This window comes from Schistocerca nitens, chromosome 2 (genome assembly GCF_023898315.1).
Source record: "Schistocerca nitens isolate TAMUIC-IGC-003100 chromosome 2, iqSchNite1.1, whole genome shotgun sequence".
In the NCBI taxonomy this organism is placed as follows: Eukaryota; Metazoa; Arthropoda; class Insecta; order Orthoptera; family Acrididae; genus Schistocerca; species Schistocerca nitens.
Window position 1 is genome coordinate 805,621,694 of NC_064615.1, and position 24,939 is coordinate 805,646,632.

Sequence of the window (24,939 nt, forward strand, 5' to 3'; positions counted from 1 at the left end):
ATTGTGGAAGAGCATGCATTCCCTGCTGGTAAAAGCTCTTGTCCTGTAGGCGTAGCCATGTTTTCACTGCATGTCTGACACTTTCGTCATCTTGAAAGTAGGTTCCCCGTAGAGAATATTTAAGCGGCCCAAAGAGATGGAAGTCAGAGGGTGCCAGGTCTGAACTGTAGGGTGGATGAGGCAGTGATGTCCAACCCAGTTTTGCTATGTGTTCCCGGGTTCTCAGACTTGAGTGTGGGCGTGCATTATCCTGTTGGAGCAAGAGTTTTGCTGGTTTCTTGTCCTTTCGAACACGGACTGTTCTTAAGTTTATTCAGAGTCTTCATGTATGCTTCTGAATTGATGGTTGAGCCTTTTGGCATATCATCCACGAGAATGATGCCATCACAATCCCAGAAGACTGTTACCATAACTTTTCCGGCAGAGGGGGTTGTCTTTAATTTCTTCTTTTGTGGTGAATGAGGATGATGTCACTCCATTGACTGCCTTTTTGTTTCCGGCGCAAAGTAGTACACCCAGCTTTCGTCCCCCCGTTACGATCCGTGACAGAAAGGTCTCAAAACGCTCCAACAATTCAGATGAAATGGCTTTTCTTTGAATCTTTGAGTCCGGTGCGAGCATTCGTGGAACCCGTCGTAAGCACCTCTTTGAATATCCGAGAGTGTCGATCATTGCAGACGCACTTCTAATGCTGACCCACAACTGTAGAGCCAATTATCGAGTTGTGATTCACCGGTCGGCACGAATAATGGCATCCGCACGATTCAGCACGACTGAAGCAGTGGCTGTGACAGGACGTCCCGGGCGTGGCTGGAGCTCTGTTTCTGCATTTCCTGAGGCTGTGACTTTCTTAACCTATCGGCCAATTGTACTTCTATCAACTGCAGCACCGCCATACACTCCGCACAAACGTTTATGGGTGTTCACCACGGTTTCTTTTTCTCCACACAAGAATTCAATAACAGCACTTTGCTTGTAACGTGAGTCGTATGTAGACGCCATTTTGACGCTGTATTACGGCTCTGCCATCTGCCAGAACGGTTCGAAACTTCACTGGCGCACAGAGCAAACATCAAATGTGAAGCTCCTCAATGACGTTTGTCTATGTATACTTTTTAGTGGATTAACAAAAAAAAGTGTGGCATTGCTTATTGAACGATCTTCGTTAATTGCTGTGTTCGCAGAACCATTAAATTTGTGACGTTTGGGAAGAGAAAATACTTAGAATACTTCAGTTAGTGGAGCGTACAATTGTCATTGTTTCGTTTCATATCCTCGTCCCGCTATCCGTTTCATGACAGTCAACGCAAGGATTGTAGTATGTTACCAAGGGACTCCGCCGATTTGACCCGCGCCTTTGTCCAATCAGAGCTTGCCCTCCGTCTCTAATATCTTCGTGGTAAGTGGGACATTCAGTGCTAATTTTCTTTCTTTTTGTTGCTTCGCTCGCCATATACCATAGTACCATTCGCCTGTAATTGTTAGAACGCCTGTTGCATTACGACGCGGCAACACGCATTACAGTGGTGTTATCCGGGTAACGGAACACCAGCTGCCTGTCGTAGGTTAATTCATGCCTTCGTGCGGCATAGCTTATAATAGGTGAAGGAAAGCTATTTCTTTGATCATCACAACAAAATAATTTGCTTCATTATTCTATCTGAAACTTCTGGTGTGCTTTAGTGTTTGATTATAAAATAATAATCGATTACACCCATACAAAGTTTTATACACAAATAAAATCGTGGCTGAGTGAAAAACCTGTTGAATTACTAATCGTGAATTATTGATATTGTAGCAGTAGGATACTGCGGACTTTTTTTCTTTTTATGCAGTGCTAGATTTTTCATTTCTGTGTATTTAAATCAATTTATCAATCTTTGCACCACTTTGAAATGTTACCGATATCTGGCGGCATATTTCTGTAGCTTTTCTTTTTTTTTCCCTTTTTTTTCTCTCCAGACAGTGCCGCATTACGGACGACTGTGTCATTAGCAGAAAGTATATTTTTTTAGGATCATTACTCTTCTGACTGGTTTGATGCGATCCGCCACGAATTCCTCTCCTGTGCCAACGTCTCCATCTCAGAGTATTATTTACAATGAACGTCCTCAATTATTTACTGGATTTATTCCAATACCTGTTTTCTGCTACAGTTTTTGCCGTCTACTGCTCCACATAGCACCGTGCAAGTTGTTCCCTAATGCCTTAACAGATGTCCTATTATCGTGTCTCTTCTTGTCAGTGTTTTCCATATATTTATTTTCTTGTCGATTCTGATGAGAACCTCCTTATTTCTTATCATTTCATCTAATTTTCAATATCATTGTGTAGCACCACATATCAAACGCTTATGTCACCTTCTTTTCCAGTTTTCCCACAGTCCAGGATTTGCTACCATACAGTGCTGTGTCCCAAACGTACGGTATCAGAAATGTTCTCATTGAATTAAGGCCTATGTTTGGTAGCTGTAAACATCTCTTGGCCAGGAATGCCCACATTGCCTGTGCCAGTCTGCTTTTTATGTCCTCCTTGCTTCGTCCGTCATGCCTTATTTTGATACCTAGGTAGCAGAACTCCTTAACTTCGTTTACTTCATAGTGCTCAATTTTGAGCTAAAGTTCATCGTTAATCACATTTCTGCTATTTCTCACTTCTTTCTTATTTCTTTGATTTGCGCTCAGCCTATATTTTAAGCGCAATATTACACTCTCTCTTGTCCGAAAAGATCATTCGTCAGGGTGGCGATTCTTGTGGAAAACCTGGAATTCTTAAGAAATTGCATGTTACCTGGAAAAAAATAAGGGAAATCTCAAGGAAATTCATAAAATCTCAGGGAATTCTACGTTTTAACCTAGTACTTAAATTGAATTTTATTGAGTTTTCTAAGTGACAAATGTTAAAATAGTTAATATGTCAAAATCTGTTAATAAAATGAATAATATTTTATGTAAATTTTCGATGCTTAAAAATTGCGTTAAACCACTGCTTGCGGCTGGTATATGTCTAGCTGAGAGGGAAGAAAATTCCTTATTATGGGTAAGCTGCCCCCCGCTCACTATTAGTTGATAAGCAGCTTCTTGATCCTATCTTCCTCCTCACAACGGGAATTCTGAGGGATCTTTCTTTCACAAGTCTGAGTAACCACCTTTTTCTTGGTCTTTTATTTTTACCTTTCCCTCTTGGTTGATGTACGAGTTGTTTATTACACGTCTTTCCTTACAGTCATTAATATACAACGTAAACAACAAGAGTCCAATACCCGCGCGGGATTAGCCGAGCGGTCTAAGGCGCTGCAGTCATGGACTGTGCGGCTGGTCCCGGCGGAGGTTCGAATCCTCCCTCGGGCATGGGTGTGTGTGTTTGTCCTTAGGATAATTTAGGTTAAGTAGTGTGTAAGTTTAGGGACTGATGACCTTAGCAGTTAAGTCCCATAAGATTTCATACACATTTTGGACTAGAGTCCAATATACTGCCATGCAGCACGCCTGAAGTTACTTATATATCTGTCGATTATGTTCCATTTAAGATAACATGCAACGTCCCTCCTTCAAAGAAATCCTTAACCCAGTCACAAATTTTATATACCCCCATATAACCGTAGTTGGGCATGGGGGACTTGAATGCGCCATTGCACGCTATCTGATCAAAAGTATTCGGAGAATAGTTGGCCACTAGATGTCGCGAGTATACAAGGAGGCGGGAATTACTGTGTTGTCACTAGAGGAGCAGTAACAACAGAGTGGGTCGGGCAGGAGAGCTCAGTGACAGCGGACGTTGACTAGCCATTGGTTGTCATCTGAGTAACAAAGCCATCAGGGACATTCCAGTCCTTCGTAAGGTGCCCAAGTCGACTGTTGCGATGGGACTGTGAAGTGGAAACGCGAAGGACCACAGCTAGATGAAAACCTGGCCGACTTGACAGAGACCGCCGAGCGTTGCTGAGGTTGCTCATAAAAAGTCGCACGAAACCAGCGGAAGCAATCGCCCGTGAGTTCGGAAATGTTACCAGCGGGTACGTTTGACACAGTGACTGTGCATAGTGAATTAAAAATAATGTTGTACAGTGGTAGAGCCGATCCTCAAAAGACATACGTTTTGTAGCCAGTGTTAAGCGACGCTTGAAGTGGTCTGAAGAACGACGCCACTGGACAGCGGAAGCTTAAAACGAGTGATTCAGAGTGCTGAGTCACGCTGTGTCCTGTGGCTATCCGTTATAAGTGTTTAGGTTTGGAGAGTGACTAGAGAACGTTATTTGTCATTATGTGTAGTGCTGACATGGAACTAGGAGGAGATGGTGTTATGGTATGGTGGTCAGGGTGTGGTTTTTCTTACTGCACTTAAGAAACACCAAATGCGAAAGGACATGAATACATTTATAGCTTTGTGTATTCGTAAACTAATGGAACAGTTTGGGTACGATTATCGTTTGATCAGTGTGACAATGTACCTTGTGATAAAGGAGCGCCTGTGATGCAATGGACTGTGGACAGTAATGTTTCTGGAACGGACCGGCCTTTCCAGAATCCCGACCTGAACCCAATGGAACACCTTCGGGATGAACTAGAACGTCAGCTTCGTTCCAGGCAACAGCGTCTAGCATTGACTACCTTCTCTGGTTTCGGCGCTTGAATAAGACTGGGCTGCCATTCCTCCGCAGACATTCAGCAACCTCGTTCAAAATGTCCTCCACGGCAGGGTCTAAGCCTTAACAACGTCAACTACCTGGTGTCCTGATATACACTCCTGGAAAAGAAATAGTGCACGTGAAAAGACGACGTCGATTTTCATTCGATGACAGTGTATCCCACCTTGGGTACAGCAGATCTACTGATAATGGTTTGAACGTCGTCCGCCAGCAGACAGCGTAGTGACATAGCTGCCAGAGCCCCATCTATGTTTACCCTTAATATGGAATGCTCACAGTACAATGTGGTGCAAACGTGTGAAGCAAATAGGCAACCATGCCATGGAGACGCGATCGTGCTTTCTACAGCCAACTGAGCGAGTTTGAAAGGCGTCAAATTGTGGCCTTGCGAGTCTCGGGATGGTCCTTTCAGAGAAATTCCACACAAGTAGATCGCGCTGGGTCAGTTGTGCTACGATGAGGTTCTGGATGTCTACGTAGCACCGACGCCCGCCAGGATTCTGGTGTTATAATGGCAGCAGTAACAGATCTTGCAGCTACTACAGCACAGATAAGACGGCTTCTGAGCCCAGACGTGCCAACATGAACTATTGCGAACGAGTTATTAGCAGTGGGAGTATGGGCAAGCACACATCTAGCCCGTCTTGCACGCCACAGCTTTGGCCTGCAGTGTTAGACTTGGAAGGTGGACTGACGCGTCGTGGTCTTCAGCAATGAAGGCAGATTCTGCGCGCATTCTAGTGATGGTCGTTTGCGCGTACGACGTGGACCTGGTGAGCGCCGTCTCGTACAGTGCATTCGTCCAACACACACTGGCCCCACGACAGGCGTTATGAACTTGGATGTGACAAACTACAACTCCCGTACACCTTCGTTGTTTCTAGAGGGGATGCTAACCAGCGCTCGGTACGTGCAAAATGTTTTTAGACCTGTTCTTTTGCCGTTCTTGAAACAGCCAGATGAAGTGTTTTTCCAACAGGATAATGCTTACCTACACAAACTGTTCGTGAAACTCAACGTGCTCTGTAGGACGTGCAGCAACACGATCTTTGGACTGGTCTCCAGTCGAAAACGTATGTGATGTGATGGGACGGGACGAGAAGTGACTCGTATGACTCGTCAACCAACAACTCTCAGAACTACGTGAACAGTTCGGGCAGACGTTGCATAAGGTATCCCGGCACAGTATTCTATCGAATGGACGCCACAGTCAGCGCCTGCATTGGCGCCTGTGGAGGCTACACCACGTACTATTACTGGTATTTCAGCATGCGTCGATACCTGGTACTTCAGAATCGCTTGTGCTGTTGATCTGTAAATGTAGTCATTGCATGTACCTCGTATGCACTGTTGCAGCAGTAAGTCTTGTGTGATTTGGAAAACTGTAAAATAGTGCACCAATTTGTTTGCGGCAGTGTATTTGATCAGACAGTGCGCATGACACGTGGGAAGGAAGTGTGGTCATGCGGCGGCACCCTAGCTGGCAAACACCCATCTGGCTTCAAGTTGTCTCGCGGGGAAGACGCAAGGTCAGCCTTTAGGCTCGCACCTACGTCAGCCACGCGCAGCGGCACTCATCTCCGCCCACGGCGGCTCGCGGAACCGGACAGTTTTATAATCGTCTCAGGGTCCGCTGGGGAAGGCCGCGGGAAGCGGATAAGTCAACTAGTTAAGGTGTGTGTGTCCAGGCAACGGGTTGCGTTTCCCAGCCTTGGAGTTCACGATTATTGGAGCACAAGGTTGCCGCGGCAGGACGTCCACTATTATGTTCACTCGATAATGGAAGTGTTGTCGCAGAACGTTGACTCGGCTAAACGTAAATTGGCCACCACTTAATTCTTAATGATATCTTAAAAATACACTGACTGACTTGCTAACGAATGTAATCTTTCGCCCCGACTTCTCTATCTGTACATGGAAGAAACAGTTACCGATATAAAAGAAAGGATATCGGAAATAAGATTGATTGATGACACTGCTACCCTCAGCGAAAGTGGGAAATAATCGCAGGAGCTTTTGAATGTAATTAATAGCCTACTGAGCACACACTGTGGATTGAGAGTAAACCGAAGGAAGACGGTAAAGTAATGTGGAGTAGTAGAAATGAGATTAACGATTAACTTGTCGAAACTGGGAACCACATACTACACGAAGTGAAGTAATCATGGTATCTTGGAAGCAAAAGAACACATAACGGACGGAGCTAGGAGGACATAAGAAGCAGACGGCATTCCTGTCCAATAGAAGTTCACTAGTATCAAAAATACGCCTTCAGTTGAGGAAGAAGTTTTTCAGAATTTACGTTTGAAGCACAGCGTTGTTTGAAAGTGAATAACTGACAGTCAGGAAACTCGAAAAGAAGAGGGTAGAAGCGTTTGAGACGTGGTGCTGCGGAAGATTGTAGAAAATTAAGTGAACTGATAAGGAACGAAGAGGTTCTCTGCAGGATCGTCGAGGACAGGGACGTCGGCAAAACGACGACAAGCAGAACGACAGGATGATGAGACATCTGTTATGGTACTAGAGGAAACTGTAGAGGGCAGCAGCTGTAGAGGAAGACAGAGATTTGGATAAATCCGGCAAATAATTGAGGACACATTGCCAGTAACTCTAGCGGCGTAATTTCTCTGCCTCGTGATGGCTGGGTGTTGTGTGATGTCCTTAGGTTAGTTAGGTTTAAGTAGTTCTAAGTTCTAGGGGACTGATGACCATAGCTGTTAAGTCCCATAGTGCTCAGAGCCATTTGAACCAATCTAGCGGCGTAAATGACGAGTTTGCCCCCTGCTAGCAGGCGAGATAAGTATTGATTGCAAATATCTGGTGTCTGTTCTTTCGGGCACGTCCCAAAGAACAGACTCCAAAGCGAGGACGGCCAATGGTCCCTTTCACTACATCTGTAGTGTGTGGATAAGCTGAGAATTTGGGTCTGACGGGAGGCGCGTTGGAATAATCCCTTTAAACTTTCCCCATTGATATAATTCAATGCGCACTGGCAACTAATGCCTTTAATTCCGTTGTATCTTGAAATATTTATAAGTCGTCGGGATCTCAGGTTAATATTCCATTCAGTATCAGACCGATGGAAGAGCTGGACTACATGACTCCTTGCAGGGAGCCACCGATTTCTGTGGTTACCGGTGAAGGTGGTAGAAATCGCAACAGTAATAAATAAGACTTAGAAAATATAATAACAGAGATTTTTTCTGAAGTCAGAACAGAACAATGTACTCTTAACCGAGGAAAGTCTCCAATGGTATAAACACATTCACAAAACGACATTTAGAATAAGTTCAATTAGAACTACAGAAGCTTAGCTGAGGACACATCGGAGGCAGAATGTTGAACCTTGAGAACTAGGCCTACGCAACAAAAGGGGTGTGGTAGATTTCGTTCTCCTGTTGTATCGCGAAATTCTCGCGATCGTAAAAAAATGAAAACGAGTGCCGAATCCGAATGACAGTACTAAATTCTGTTCGAAGTAACGAACAGTTACCCTTTACTGCAGCATGGCGGTGCGTACCTATGGCCAAAACGCGGTCGCCGGCGAGACGGAAGCTGGTGGTCCTTCCAAGACGATATTGCAGAATCGGCTGCTCCAGCGGCAGACTGTATGCAGATTTCGGTTTTTGTACTTGGGAGGATTTGTATCACAGTGTGTTAGCGTAGGGTGCAACCGCTACTCTGAATGAAGAGGTTGGCACTCAAGAGGAATTCGAGGCGGGCCGCGTGGAACCAGTCAGAAGATGGTGGGGAAAAAGAAGAGAAATAATATTGTTTTTTTTATTTTCTTGCGGCAACCGTCACAGTACGTTTCCGAAATGCAGTAACCAGTTCGACGAGCCAGTGCTAGTTGTCAGACTATCTACAGATTAAGAAAAGGAGATAACAAAAATGATCATTTTATAGATTGTATAATCATTCTTATCATCTCCTTTTCTTAGTCTGAAGATGACCCCTGGCTCGGCCAAACCGGTCACTGAATTTCCAAAAGCTGTTATGAATGTTGTGGTAAGAAAATAAATGTAGATAATTAGTCACACAACTTGCATAGATCATACTGAGCATATATAACTTTTCCAATAACAAGATCGGTGCAATCGGATCTTCGTACCAAAGATGTTTCTACGTAGAATCAGTTAACAGAGCAGACTTTACTAGGCCAGATGGGATATCTGTAGGGTTTTCTACAGATTGTGCTGAAGGACTTTCCTCACTTGGAGCAACAGTGTAGCGTAGTCGTTGAAGCAACGAAGCATTCAAAGAATAGGAAAAAGGGCGCAGTACGATCTCGTTTCAAAGAACACTCGTCGGACAGCTGCGCCTGAGTACATGCATGTATCTCTTCAAAGGCTTTCGTTTCATTATGCAACCGATTAATTCCCTCATTCCCACTTTCCGCCTTGTGCAACAATACTCTCTCCCCGCATTCCAGACATTCGGGAGTGCTTAAATATCCCACCGAAGACCATTTCCCGGCTGCTGCTCTTAGAACAGTCACAGCGCCTGCGCACTTATCCGTACATTTACCGACATTGCTAGGCATTGATCTCTACGCCGAATCCGTTGCCATCCTCCTCTTGAACATGCTCGAGCGTTAAATTCTATCGATAAAACGATTTAAAAAATCCATCTAATTCGAGCGCCACTGCGTTCTAGCAAATTTTCAACTACCGAAGCCTTACTTGACCGTTTATTGTACATGGTTTACCTCGTGACTAGTTATATCTGGATCACAATAACCGAGTGACTGGCAGCTAGTTGTGTAAAAGACAGCTACCATAGCAGTAACAAATCAGAGAAAAAGTTTGGCCAGACCTTCTATTCTATTCACTGTTGTAACATCCCAGGTGCCAGTTGCCAGATAGTTGCAGCCGATGTTTGCTGCCGGTAATGCAACAATCTTGATCCGTTTTCGCTTGTTGCATTGTTCCCTTGTGCGGCGTGTTTATTTTACGTTACAGAGCTCCTGAACTATTAGTCGAACACAATATTATTGCACCTGGGAGTGAGGGGGCTTTAGTCGGCTTATCGGGAGTTTTTATCGTGATACTTCACGAGGACACGCTGAACCACTTGACAGAATATGCACAACTGTCGTGAAATCATTCACAACGCGATGTGTTTTCCTGAGACACCAATGTACATGTTTACTGCAACACCACCGGATCTTTCAGATAAAGGCCGTGGTAGCCAAGTGCAATAATATCGTGATCGGTTTTATACTGGTGTGCCAAACGTAAGGATAGAACTAATATTAGCTTAACGTGTCAGTGCCAAAAAGCACAGATCGATGAATGTTCCGCCATACTCAGAACTGCTATAGTAAAATACAGAAGCTAGCTTGTGAATGTTTCTGTTGAAACCCCATAGCAGTTGCAGCCGCAACCATATTGTGTGCGGAGACACACGTGAACGGACAAAATCGCACCCCCCCCCCCCCCATACTCGGCTGTTAATTGATGTTTTATTTCGATCGAGGTATAGTGATGGAAGCATTCTGTTTCCCCGAGGCGATGCGACATCTTTCTGCGTTTTGTGTTAAAAAGCTCCGTGCTGGCTAGGGGATTGTTGGGCAAGGGCGCTGTGCATGATGAGTGGCTGCTTGAGGCAGGTCTGGAACAATAGGAAGCGTTCAGAGCCAGCCAGCCAGCCTCCGGCGCACTTGACCTGGAAAGCAGCTGCGACCACTTGTTGCTGGCGGCTGTCCCTCGCCGCGAGCAACTGGCACGCCCTCTGGGGAGGCCTGGCCATTGTTCGCGTCGGCGCATGACCGCTGGCAAGTCTGCCGACTGCTTGAACTCTGAACCAGTCGCGGAGGATCCAAGGGGAGTGATAGGCTGCCATCCAGCTCCCCCAACCCCTCAATCTCGGTAGTAGAACCATTTCTATTTTGGCATATATTAGTTTCCAAATTTTATAGCCAACTTCAGGAGAACAAAGAAGCACGAAAACTAAATAGTGGCGAAGAAGTGTAGAGCTTAGAAGCTAGTTTTAACACAGGAAACTTTCCAGCTGGTTCCATGAGGAACAGCACCAACACGACCCCTCATTTACACGGTCTTGTGGTCGTGGTTTGCAGACCACTGCTCACAATCGCAGTACCTGTATGTAAATCGAAGGCGGAGGGAGAGAAAGGAAAGGAAAGGGTCTATTGATGTCAGCTGTTCCAGGACTTCATGCGGAATCAGCGACGAGTGAAAAAGTGTGCCAGATAGGCATTCTAACCCGGAATCTCCTGCTTAGTAGGCATTTGCGTTAACCACTGCGTCACCCGGACACAGCATTTATCGCAATTGAGCGGAGTATCTCGGCACGGCCGGCCGGGGTGACCGAGCGGTTCTAGGCGCGTCAGTCTGGAAACGCGCGACCGCAATGGTCGCAGGTTCGAATCCTGCCTGGGGCATGGATGTGTGTGGCGTCCTTAGGTTAGTTAGGTTTAAGTAGTTCTAAGTTGTAGGGGACTGATGACCTCAGAAGTTAAGTCCCGTACAGCTCAGTGCCATTTGAACGGTTTTTTATTTCGGCACGCCTCTCGGCCGACTCACATTCCCACCTAACACCAGCTATCCGCAGTCTCCGTCCATATCCTCCGCAGGAAGTCGAATGTACTTGTGCATCCGCAGTGTAGGTGGTGGATTCAGTGCCATCGAGGCTAATCAGTTATATGTATGTGTGATGGCTGTTGCGTCTGCGATACACACTGTGTCCCGATGGCGAAGTGGTTATCGTAACTGTCTAGTAAGCAGGAAATCTCGGGTTCGAATCCTGGTCCGGCACGCATTTTCACTCGTCGCAGCTGATTCCGCATAACGTCCCAATGCAGCTGAATCAATAGCTCTTTCCTTTCCATCCTCCACCTTTAATTTACATGGTATGTACCATCACAGCTGTGGATCACTCGTGCGGGCATGTTCGAAAGAACAGACAGCGCGCGTTCATATAATTCATTCCCCTCGATGAGCAATGAATCCACACCTTCAGTGCGGTGCACTGTTACGTCCGATCCCCTGCGGGAATCTCAAAGTAGCGAGCACGGAGGACATGGACGGGGACTACATATTAATGCGAAATACTTGTAATGATTTTATCCCGGCGTTTTCACATTTTGTTATTGTTATTGTAATGTGGCTTGTCACAAAACGATGCATTATTGCTTATCAGAATATACGGAGTATACTTGAGATTAGGACCGAACTTGATTGTTATGTATGAGGCGGAACTATGGGCCTCATGGAAAAAGGGTGACCCGGCTGAGTCACGCAATTTGACTGTCTGATCACAAGGGGCGGCCATTAATGGCACGCGTTGATCACGTAGGCTGAGTGAGGATCAATGAATTATACTTGACGGGATGTATCTGGAACATCTCTTAGGTGATTAGAAAGTCAACCGGCCGGTGTGGCCGAGCGGTTCTAGGCGCTTCAGTCTGGAACCGCGCGACCGCTACGGTCGCAGGTTCGAATCCTGCCTCGGGCATGGATGTGTGTGATGTCCTTGGGTTAGTTAGGTTTAAGTAGTTCTAAGTTCTAGGGGACTGATGACCTCAGATGGCTCAAATGGCTCTGAGCACTATGGGACTCAACTGCTGAGGTTATTAGTCCCCTAGAACTTAGAACTACTTAAACCTAACTAACCTAAGGACATCAACACATCCATGCCCGAGGCAGGAGTCGAACCTGCGACCGTAGGGGTCTTGCGGTTCCAGACTGCAGCGCCTTTAACCGCACGGCCACTTCGGCCGGCTGACCTCAGATGTTAAGTCCCATAGTGCTCAGAGCCATTTGAACCATTAGAAATTTAGTAGGCAGGAATACAATTAAATACTTAGCATTAATTCAGCATCAGCGGTGAACATCGATCTTGACTTTGTACAATAATATTTACAAGTGCAGTTGTAAACTGAACTGCGAATACGTCTTTTCAGTTCTGATTGCTTCACATATATAGATAAATTGTCAATGCATAAACTGTATGTGGCGCCTGGCTAGGTCGTAGCTACTGACTTAGCTGAAGTCTATGCTAACTAGCGTCTCTGCACATGAGATCGCTGCAGCTATAACAAGTGAACAGTTCCTATTAAAGTCGGCTGTAGAACTGGCCAGTGCGCTAGCTTGTCTCGTAAGACCAGCCGAGTTGCGGCGCTCGGTCTGCTAGCGTCGACAGTGGCGACTCGCTGGTCCGATGTGTACTGACGGACCGCGGCCGATTTGAAGCCCACAACCTAGCCAGTGTGGTGCCTTGCGGTGACACCACAGATACATACAGCAATTTTTCAGTTATCTTCAGTTCAGTTTTCACCACACATCGATTTGATGTATATGTTTACTACAGATTTCTCATATACTGCGAATAACCACAATTTTTCCTGGATATAATAAGCTTTTCTTATCACTTATAAAATTTAGTTCGAGTGACACGTGTGGAAACTGCCCAACTGATTAATGTAAAGAAAGCAGTTTTAGTGTCTTTCACCTCTATCCCCCAGTTCGCCATGCGACCCCTGGCTAAATTTCTGCCGAAGTCCATGCCACAATTCAGTCAATGCTGGAAAGTTTAAATAATGTACTGAGTGTCCAGATTTTTGTGTAAGCTAGGTAGGACTGGAGGAGAGAGGCTACAACTTGCCACTGTGTGTTGCAGGGACGATGATCCCCAAGTCGGGGGGCGACTACGCGTACATCAGCGAGGCGTTCGGCGCGCTGCCCGCCTTCCTGTACCTGTGGGTGGCGCTGTTCGTTATCGTGCCCACGGGCAACGCCATCACGGCGCTCACGTTCGCCCAGTACATCCTGCAGCCCGCGTGGCCCACCTGCGAGCCGCCCTACGCCGCCGTCCGACTCGTCGCCGCCCTCGTCACCAGTATGTATAACCCTAGCAATAGTCTACCTCACCCCCCCCCCTCTCTCTCTCGTTCTTCTCTCTCTCTCTCGTTCTTCTCTCTCTCTCTCGTTCTTCTCTCTCTCTCTCGTTCTTCTCTCTCTCTCTCGTTCTTCTCTCTCTCGTTCTTCTCTCTCTCTCTCTCTCGTTCTTCTCTCTCTCTCTCTCCCTCTCTCTCTCTCTCTCTCTCTCTCTCTCTCTCTCTCTCTCTATATATATATATATATATATATATATATATATATATATATATATATATATATATATTCTCTCGATCACATGCAGCAGCACATTAAAGTCTCTTTCTGCGGTCTCGCGGTCTCTTTTGCTTTCTACGGTCTTCAAGAATACTTGCAGCGTCTATACATTCAGGGTGTCTCAAACCTTTTGTGTCAAAATTGAAGCAGGCAATAGTGACTCCACAACCGATTATATTGTGATAGGTGGAAAGGATATTTATTGTGTTATGAACACACAGAGTACACCTATAACAACAGCATAGCTCATAGTAATTGTTTAAAGTGATGACCGCCAGTCTGTATTCATGCATGGCAACGGCGCATGAAGTTCGGCCGCACTCTTTCAAACATCCCTGTTGAGCCGGCCGGGGTGGCCGAGCGGTTCTAGGCGCTACAGTCTGGAACCGCGAGACCGCTACGGTCGCAGGTTCGAATCCTGCCTCGGGCATGGATGTGTGTGATGTCCTTAGGTTAGTTGGGACTTAACTTCTGAGGTCATCAGTCCCCTAGAACTAAGAACTACTTGAACCTAACTAACCTAAGGACATCACACACATCCATGCCCGAGGCAGGATTCTAATCTGCGACCGTAGCGGTCGCGCGGTTCCAGACTGTCGCGCCTAGAACCGCTCGGCCACAACGCCCGGCTTAATTGTAACAATTTGCATAAAGAAAATTTTGAATTCTTCGCTCCTCGTCGGCTACATAGAACACAGTCACACAGCAACAGTGATGCAGTTATGCCTGTAAGTCCTAATTTAGACATAAGCGACGTACATAAGATTTCACACGAAGAAGAAGAACGAGCTCTGTCTTATCTAGCCGGGAGAACTGTAAAACAAGTTATGTGCAAATACGTGTTACGTGATGTGTGCCGTGTAACAATTCCAGCAAGTGAACAGCGTGAATGTGGGCGAGTTCGTCGATTAACCCAACTCAAAAATTAAGAGTCCCACGACAGCTTAGAATGCGTAACGGGAGCAGCGCCTTAATTCTTCAAATGGCGGGAAAAATTTACCGTTTCAGTGAAAAAAAAGTTCTGCAATCGAAGTTGTCGCTTCAAGTACTGGAGGGAGATGCACGTAAAGCAGCCAAGAAACTCCCCCACAGTACTACGTCTTGTCACTTGGTCACAAGAAAATTGTACAGGTACTTCTAACAAAAGATTGTACATTATTTTGAGGAAGTATAAGCGCCAAGCACAGACACAAGAAACTGCAAAACGTGCCACTAAAAGTATAGGCATGGGAAAGGCGACAACGTGATTTGAGTGACGGACATGCGAAAATCATCGCTTTATATTTTCAGTATAAACCAGTAAACTGAAAACTGTAATTCGTTATTTACTGTACGCAGTATCATATCACATGCACACGTAGTCCCGTTCACTTCTTCATAAATGAGAATTTGAAAGTTCTGTCCACAGTGCTGCTACAGCCACGTGGATCCAAAATGAGGCCGCCACAGATTTGGCTGTCTTTCTTTATTCAGGGCCTAACACTCGTGGAGGAGAATGTCCAGTATAAAGTTCGCTGGGCCCAGTGCCTTACAAGACTTTTAGAATGCATATATCGACTGAAAATAAAATCGTTCACTGTACCATTTCTTGACATTTCTCCTCTACGGTACACAGTTCGAGGCAGCAACGAAAAAAAAAAAAAATGCTGCTCATGTGCATTTCCAAATGACGAATTATTGAGCAGAACTAGAAGTGAGTCAGAAATAAGGAACTTGAATATCTGGGCCATGCGCCGAGGCATTCATAGCTATTACCCAGAAGTATGGAGAATCTCACGAGCCAAAAATTTATAAAGTGTGCCTCAGGCTCTATCGAGTGGCGTTTCCTAGACTACGATGTCCGAGAGATACTTTCTATAGTGACCGTTAACTCTTTCTAACAGATCAACACGAGAAGGAGGAGGAGGAGGAGGAGGAGGAGAAAAAGAATACATTTAGGTACAAGAGTAACTAGAAAACATAAAAGCAACCTGATGAACAATTTGTACCGAAGTGAACCGTAAGTATTGATATCGGGAGTAATAACATGCATCGTTTGTAATGTGACGAACTTACCAAGGAAACTGTGACATGATTAGCATGTTGATGACTACGTAGGAACGAGACTATCGTTTTCGGATATTCTATCGGTCCGTAAAGGGAAGGAGTACATATTGCCAGATATTAAATGAAATGGATCCGATCTGTGAATGGTGCTGTTTAGTTCACTTCGGAAGCTGAACAACTTTATCAGATAATGGAAGCACACAACATAACAAATATTACAACAAGGTTATAAATTATAGTACGAGCAAAGTAATATATACGCAGTATGCTGGAAGAAAAGAGATGAAAATTAGCACTGATGTAGTTGAGCGAATTTAAGAATTCGTGCACTATTTAGCACTGTTGTAGTTGAGCGAATTTAAGAATTCGTGCACTTCGGCCAACTGCAAACGACGAACTGGCGGATCCTGAAAGAAGCAATCAGCAGAATAAAAATTGTCTCAAATTCATTTGAAAAACGTGATTTAAGACTTCACAAGTAGATACCCAATGTGCGTCTAATTGTTAAGTCTGTAACTATCACATTCTTGCCACTTACAGTGTACAGTAGTGAGGTATGAAACTTAAATCGACAATCGTAAATACGAGGGTCATTCAATAATTAAAAAAACGAATTGGTCTGGGGAAAAACTATTATTCGGGCGAATTTGGTACTTTTATGGCTTTAGGTTGGCATCACTGGGATGAGCGCCGATCAGCTGATGTATCAACATTGTTTTGTTTATAACCTAAAAAATACATTTCAAGATGGCGAGTCCGCTTGAAACGTCCACATTAGTTCAGCAACGTTCTGCCATTCGTTTTTTACTTGCTGAAGGCGAGAAACTAGTGAGTATATACCGTAGAATGTCTAAAGTTTATGGTGAAGGTTCTATGAATTGTGCAAATTTTTACAAGTAGGTAGAGCAATTCAAAAATAGTCGCGACTCAGTGACTGACGAACACCGTTCTGGCCGACCAGTTGCAGTTTCAACTCCCTCACTTGGAAGTCGAATTGATGACATTATTCGTGCCGATCGCCGTGTTACTGTGAAAGTGATAGTTGATAAGGTTCAAGTTAATGCTGGTACAGTTCATAACATTCTCTATAACAAGACCGCAAAACATGTGCAAGATGGGTCCCAAAGGAGTTGACGCTGCTACACAAGGATTTAAGGTTGTGAGTGTGTACAGAGGTAAAGCAACGTTATGAAATAGAAGATGAGCACTTCCTCAACAAAATTTTAACTTGTGATGAAACTTGGGTTCACCATTATGAGCCAGAATCAAAAAGATAAAGCATGGAGTGGAAGCACACCAACTCATCTGTCAAGAAAGAATTCAAAAACCAAAGCATCAGCAGGAAAAGTCATGTTGATGGTATTTTGGGATGCTGAAGGTCCAGGTTTTTGTGATTATCTCGAAGAGCAACGTACAATTAACAGCTAATACTACTCGGATTTGCTTTTAAACAAGGCGAAGCAAGCCATGAGAGAGAGACGTCATGGATGTCAGAGGAAAGGTGTGATTCTCCAGCAAGACAACGCACGTCCTCATATTGGTCAACTAACCCGTGAAACCATCGAGAAAATGGGCTGGGAATTACTGCCTCATCCTTCTTACATTCCTGATTTATTACCTAGTGATTTCCATTTGTTTGGTGCACTGAAGGAGGCGTTAATTGGAAAGAGATTCCAGGAAAATGAGGACGTGAAAAAGTTTGTGGGAAATTGGTTCAAACATCAAGATAAAGAGTTCTTTGCAGCCAGACTAAAAAAGCTTGGAGCCCGTTGGAACAAGTGCATGAATGTTCAAGGGGATGATGTTGAAAAGTTGAAAAGCATTGTTGTGTAAAAATATACGCTTTTTTCTCCAGACCAGTTTGTCTCTTTCACTACTGAATGACCCTCGTAAATTGTTAGGTGGTCGCAAGGGAATGACCAGATCCAGAATAAGACAAAGCATAGCAGGACAAATTAATGGGTCGTTGGAAACACAGAAATTAAGGCTTTCCTTCATTTCACATCTATGGTCACAAATTTGTCATCAGATTACCTGTTTCGGTCTAGGACGTGTTTTCATTAAACAGATCTGAAGATGGTCGTTATAGACCGAAACCTCATGACACAAAAATTTGTGACCGTAGATGAAAAGTAAAGAAAATTTAATCTCGAAAGAATCTTGCAAACCGTTCTTGGTTTGACTGCACACTAGATTTTAATTAAGATGCGTATTTGAAAGGAAGTTTTACTGCATTTTGTCGTCTAGTATTGTTATCCTCAGAAGCAGAGTTACACTGTTTCTCTCTACCTGTTCTTCATAAGAAAAGAGGGGAGGGGAAGTGAGAAATTTTTCCGTCATAGTGGTGCACGTTCGTTTGAATAATTCTTGTCCAGTTAAGCAAAAAGGCAGAGGGGTGGTTTCTTCGATTATTTTCATTGTTGCGCTAGGCTCCGAGGTTGTCGGTCACACATGGACGATTACTGTTCCAGATATCAGCATACTGGCATCCACGGCTTGAGTCCTATTTTATGTTTGCATTCTTTTGGTCAAGACAAAGATCTTCTCATGTTTGGATGAACGGCTGGAAAGTCAGTGTAACGTTTAGGTTGAAGCTATTTTTGATGTTTCATATTAATAATTCTGAATAAGAAAATAATTGGCTCACAAGCGATATTCTTCATTGTTGTATAAAATTTTTTCCGTTACCTCCGGCTACTACTAATTAAATACGGGGTATATTGCGGAGTTAAATCTCATTTGATCACAGGTCCTGTGATTATAGTTCTGTGAGTCTGCCCGTATAGTACCTTTCAGTTCAAAATATTAAGTTTTCAAGCGAGTATTTTACTAAACAAGGTCACTTTGTGTGACTGAGGGACCAAGTGAAACTGTAGAAGAGCGAATGGTCGTTGTATCCTGAGATACGAGGTGCGGCTAGAAAAAAACCGGACTGATGCTGGAAAAAACATTTATTTACAATTTCATGTTATCTCCTTCAATGTACTCTCCTCCTCGGTCTCTACACCGCTCCATACGAATTTTCCACTCTTCATAGCAATGCTGCAGATCATTTTCGGTAAGTCCATACATTACTTCCGTCGCTTTTTCTTTTACTGCTTCAACAGTCTCAAATCTAGTTCCTTTCAAAGCTGACTAGACTTTAGGGAAAAGAAAGAAGTCACAGGGGGCCAAATCAGGTGAGTAGGGTGGATGATCTAAGATGGGAATGTTGTGTTTTGCCAAAAACGTCTTCACTGACAACGCACTGTGAGCTGGGGCATTGTCTTGGTGAAGGATCCATGACTTTTTTCTCCACAAATCGTTCCGTTTTCTCCGTACTCGTTCACGTAGGGTAGCCAGGACGCTAATGTAGTAATGATGATTCACTGTTTGTCCCTCTGGTACCCAATCAATGTGCACAATCCCTTTGATGTCAAAAAAACAATCATCATTGCCTTGAATTTCGATTTTGACATTCGTGCTTTTTTTTGTCGTGGAGACCAGGAGTTTTCCAATGCATCGATTGGCGTTTAGTTTCGGGATCGTAAGTAAAAAACCACGATTCATCGCAAGTAATAACATTTTGTAAGAAGGTGGGATCACTTTCAATGTTTTCCAGGATGTCAGAACAAATCATTCTTCGGCGTTCCTTCTGTTCAATTGTGAGACACTTTGGAACCATTTTTGAACACACTTTGTTCATGTTGAAACTTTCATGAAGAATCTGCCTAACACTTTCCTTGTCAACTCCTGTTAACTCAGACACTGCTCTGATTGTTAAACGGCGATCTTGTTGAACAAGTTTACCGATTTTTTCAATGTTTGCATCAGTTTTTGCTGACAATGGTCTGCCAGTGCGAGTGTCATCACTGGTGTCTTCGCGGCCATCTTTAAATCGTTTAAACCACTCAAACACTTGTGTTCGCGATAAACAATCATCGCCGTACACTTGTTGTAACATTACAAACGTTTCACTTGCAGATTTTCCTAGTTTGAAACAAAATTTGATGTTAACACGCTGTTCTTTCTGTACACTCAACATTTTCCGACGCACAGACAAAACGTCAACTACTTAAAACAGACGCCACGGGCAGACTGAGTGCAGGAGGCAGATGAAACTCGAGCAGTAGGCGGAGCGAGAGTCACGTGACAGGCCACGCGACTTTCAGCCTTGTTGCATTCGTTTTATTGTTTCACCAGTACTAGTCAGGTTTTTTTCTAGCCACACCTCGTATATAATTTTACATTTCATAACTTCGTTCTTCTTCAACTTCTGTACTGGTTAGGACAAAATAACATTTAAATGCGCATAATTACACCAAATTAGTCCCAGTCCCTCATATCTAAACAAACAAAAAAAATTATTTGGTACAATAAGATACGCAGTCAACACACTAACCCCCCCCCCCCTCGCACCTTACAAACGCCATTATTTCCGTCGCCACACAGTTCTTGCACTTCGCGAAGGGAAGGTTTCCATTCTGCGCGGAGGAAGAAAACCCTTCCCACTGAGGCCGCTGAAATACATGAAATGTTTTCGCGGTTGCGGGTACGAACAAACATCGGCCGCGCCGGCCGGTTTTGGCCGAGCGGTTCTAGGCGCTACAGTCTGGAACCGCGCGACCGCTACGGTCACAGGTTCGAATCCTGCCTCGGGCATGGATGTGTGTGATGTCCTTAGGTTAGTTAGGTTTAAGTAGTTCTAAGTTCTAGGGGACTGATGACCTCAGAAGTTAAATTCCATAGTGCTCAGAGCCATTTTTTGAAACATCCGCCGTGTAATGAAATCACTATGAAAATTTGAGCCGGAACGGTGCTCGAACCCGGATTTCCCGCTTTACGGGAGCGGTCGCCTTAATCGTTTTGGCTAGCCATTCACGACACACGGCCATACCCAAACTTCCGCATGTTGTCGTTCCTACGTCACAACTTGTATTGGTACGCAGATTATGTAATTGCCGTACAGGGGAGGGCATTTTAATTGAAAGTCGCAGGCCAGTATTGGCGAAAAAATGTGATATTGCCTTCGTACATGCAATGTTCTTAACAACGCAGGCACTGCAATATCGTATACTCTGCTGAACTTGATATTTGTTAGTCTCCAGCCAAAATACCAGACGACTCCTGTACCAGTTCATTGATCATCTTCTGACAACATTTCAGACTGGAGCTGACGGACAACAATGTAATATAATTGCTTATCCTACAACATTCAATATGTGAATTATTTGCAGCAGCTTAGTTTCATATAAAAAATTCTTCTCTTGTATCGAAACATTGCGGAGATGTCGGAAAGACAAATGGCAAGTACATAATTCGAGAGATATTAAAATTTTCTCGTTATAGAAATAGTAATTGTGATAGGATAATCCGCAAACAATTGTTTTGTTCTCGTTTATTAGACTATAGTTTATTTGAAGTAAGGTAACTCACAGTATTTCGCAAAATAAGATGCTCGGAAAGAAGCAACTTATGTCTATTTCGTTTCTGTTATTAATGAAGGATGGTGAGAAAATACAAGACAATGAAAATATTTTTTTTCATCAGGAAACGTGAAGTATTTTTTTCATAAAGCTCAATTAAGCTCTCTGTTCACTCTTAACCGTTATATCGCTACTGTAAGCAAAGAAATCAGTTTTGTTTCGGTTGTCCTTCCGAGGTAAGGTCTCTAGGTTAGTTCGGTAATTGTGTTAGGACTCTGTCCTGGCCCGTTAGTGTTGGCACCTTGTTCTATAGCCGGGTTCACTGTCGCATGTAGTCGCGTTTACGGTGGTGGAATGCGTCGCCGGGAGCAAATTAAACGTCGACAGTTGGCAGTCCGTGTATGTATGCGGGCAGAGCAGCCCAGGTTTCTGCCCGCAGGCGATGTCCTGACCCGTATGTAGTAGAGTATAACATGCGTTCTGATTTCCACTTTTCAACGTTAGACAGGTAATAGTAGTAGATCAGACTCGTGGAACTAAAATAGCTAACTGGAGTAGATTGGAGATATGAAAGACTTATTAGCAAACCATACATGTACACTCCTGGAAATGAAAAAAAGAACACATTGACACCGGTGTGTCAGACCCACCATACTTGCTCCGGACACTGCGAGAGGGCTGTACAAGCAATGATCACACGCACGGCACAGCGGACGCACCAGGACCCGCGGTGATGGCCGTCGAATGGCGCTAGCTGCGCAGCATTTGTGCACCGCCGCCGTCAGTGTCAGCCAGTTTGCCGTGGCATACGGAGCTCCATCGCAGTCTTTAACACTAGTAGCATGCCGCGACAGCGTGGACGTGAACCGTACGTGCAGTTGACGGACTTTGAGCGAGGGCGTATAGTGGGCAAGCGGGAGGCCGGGTGGACGTACCGCCGAATTGCTCAACACGTGGGGCGTGAGGTCTCCACAGTACATCGATGTTGTCGCCAGTGGTCAGCGGAAGGTGCACGTGCCCGTCGACCTGGGACCGGACCGCAGCGACGCACGGATGCACGCCAAGACCGTAGGATCCTACGCAGTGCCGTAGGGGACCGCACCGCCACTTCCCAGCAAATTAGGGACACTGTTGCTCCTGGGGTATCGGCGAGGAACATTCGCAACCGTCTCCATGAAGCTGGGCTACGGTCCCGCACACCGTTAGGCCGTCTTCCGCTCACGCCCCAACATCGTGCAGCCCGCCTCCAGTGGTGTCGCGACAGGCGTGAATGGAGGGACGAATGGAGACGTGTCGTCTTCAGCGATGAGAGTCGCTTCTGCCTTGGTGCCAATGATGGTCGTATGCGTGTTTGGCGCCGTGCAGGTGAGCGCCACAATCAGGACTGCATACGACCGAGGCATACAGGGCCAACACCCGGCATCATGGTGTGGGGAGCGATCTCCTACACTGGCCGTACACCACTGGTGATCGTCGAGGGGACACTGAATAGTGCACGGTACATCCAAACCGTCATCGAACCCATCGTTCTACCATTCGTAGACCGGCAAGGGAACTTGCTGTTCCAACAGGACAATGCACGTCCGCATGTATCCCGTGCCACCCAACGTGCTCTAGAAGGTGTAAGTCAACTACCCTGGCCAGCAAGATCTCCGTATCTGTCCCCCATTGAGCATGTTTGGGACTGGATGAAGCGTCGTCTCACGCGGTCTGCACGTCCAGCACGAACGCTGGTCCAACTGAGGCGCCAGGTGGAAATGGCATGGCAAGCCGTTCCACAGGACTACATCCAGCATCTCTACGATCGTCTCCATGGGAGAATAGCAGCCTGCATTGCTGCGAAAGGTGGATATACACTGTACTAGTGCCGACATTGTGCATGCTCTGTTGCCTGTGTCTATGTGCCTGTGGTTCTGTCAGTGTGATCATGTGATGTATCTGACCCCAGGAATGTGTCAATAAAGTTTCCCCTTCCTGGGACAATGAATTCACGGTGTTCTTATTTCAATTTCCAGGAGTGTATATGTCCGTCTGCACTCTGCGAACCACTGTGATGTACGAGGACTATTCAAAAAGTAACCGACTTTTGTTTATAAAACCAATTTTTATTCAGATGCAATTGTTTGGCATTAGATATCTTCAAAGTAGTTTCCTTCAGCTTCTATACACCTCTCCAAACGCTGCTACCATTGCTGGAAACATCGCTGGAAAGCTTCTTTTGGTATGATGTGCAGAAGCTCTGTCGAATTCTGCACAATGTCTTCCCTGTTATGAAATATGGACCCTTTTAGAGTCTCTTTCAGTTTAGGAAAAAGCCATAAGTCAGTCAGTGCTAGGTCAGGGGATTAGGGAGGTTGACAAATCAGTCGTGTTGTGTTTGGCCAAAAAACTGAATTGATGGAGAACGATGAGCGAATGCATTATCTTGGTGAACTGCCAACTGACCGCTGCCCTGAAGTCCGACCGCTTGCGTCTCACTGTTTCACGAAGGCGAGGCAAACCTCTTAGTAATACTCCTATTGACATTAGTATCTTCTGCGGCGAATTCATGATGGACCACGCCATTAAAATAAAAAAAAAGTAAAAAAAATTGTTGAGTATGAAATTCTCAATGTTGCGGACCTGCCTCGCTTTTTGGGGTCTTGGGCATGGTGGATGTTTCCATTGCGATGACCGGAATCCCTGACTCAACACCAGTGATCACTGTGTTGAGAAAAGTTGGGATAACTGTTCATAGTATCCAGCTTACCCTGTCCGATCTCCGAACGAAGTTGCTTTTCCTCAACTGTTACCGACTTTGGTACAAATGTTGCTGAGATCCTCATGAGGCCAAAATGTTCTGTTAAAATGGATTGAAAGGGTCCCATACTATTTTTAAACTTGTCTGCAAGTTCTCTGATCTTGATTCGTCTAGCCTCCATCACCAGGGTCCATACATGATCAATAACAACCTCATTTGCGGATATTGAGGGCCTACCTGAACGTGCATCACTATTCTACAGTATTCACTGGTAGCCGGCCATCTTTGAACAACTTCTTTATCTATGTGGTGCCCACTGCTTCGTCCACAAACGCTTGTCTAATCTTTCGGATTGTTTCAACGTGAGAATCGCCAAGCTTAAAACAAGATCTGATGCGGTAACGTTGTTCCACTTTTTCTGTCATTTTGTCCACAAAACAAAATTCGACAGCTATCACTCGCACGTGTTCACTTGTCAACGACTAGCCAGCAACTGTTTGATTTCACAACCGCGAAAAAAATTAGACACGTGCACTATGTATGCCTACAATCATAGAGAGCGGGTGCGCCCCGACAACGTTGTTTTTTAAAACCTCACTTACACGGCAAAGGGTACTTCCCGTCGTACCAATTTTAAGGGCTGCTTCTCGATCCATTCACGCATGCAGCGCGGAAAAAAACAAGATTGCTTAAATGCCTGTGGGCACGCTGTAATTAGCCTGTCTTGTCTTCGCTGTCTCTACGGGAGGTATGCATAGGAATCTGTAGTGCATTTCTACATTCTAGTGGTTCTTGGAAGTTTATAAGTAAGCTTTCATGATATAGTTCACGTCTCTCTTCAGTCGTCTGCCGGTTAAGAAGTGGAAATTACTTCTGAAGAATGGAAGTAGTTGCATGTTTCCTAAAGAGGGCTTGGTAGAATAAGTGAATTTGGAGCGCAAGAGCAAATTATAAATGAGGTGAAAT

At 44.9% G+C, this 24,939-nt stretch overlaps 1 protein-coding gene across 1 annotated transcript in view; it reads left to right on the top strand.

The window, feature by feature from the left end:
- The window catches only part of LOC126237064 (Y+L amino acid transporter 2), a 336,835-nt gene that overhangs the window by 208,827 nt on the left and 103,069 nt on the right, over window positions 1–24,939 (top strand). The window contains exon 2 of the mRNA XM_049946850.1: window positions 13,289–13,507. Coding sequence (XP_049802807.1) covers window positions 13,289–13,507 — 219 coding nt within the window. The remainder of the gene's footprint in view (window positions 1–13,288; window positions 13,508–24,939) is intronic.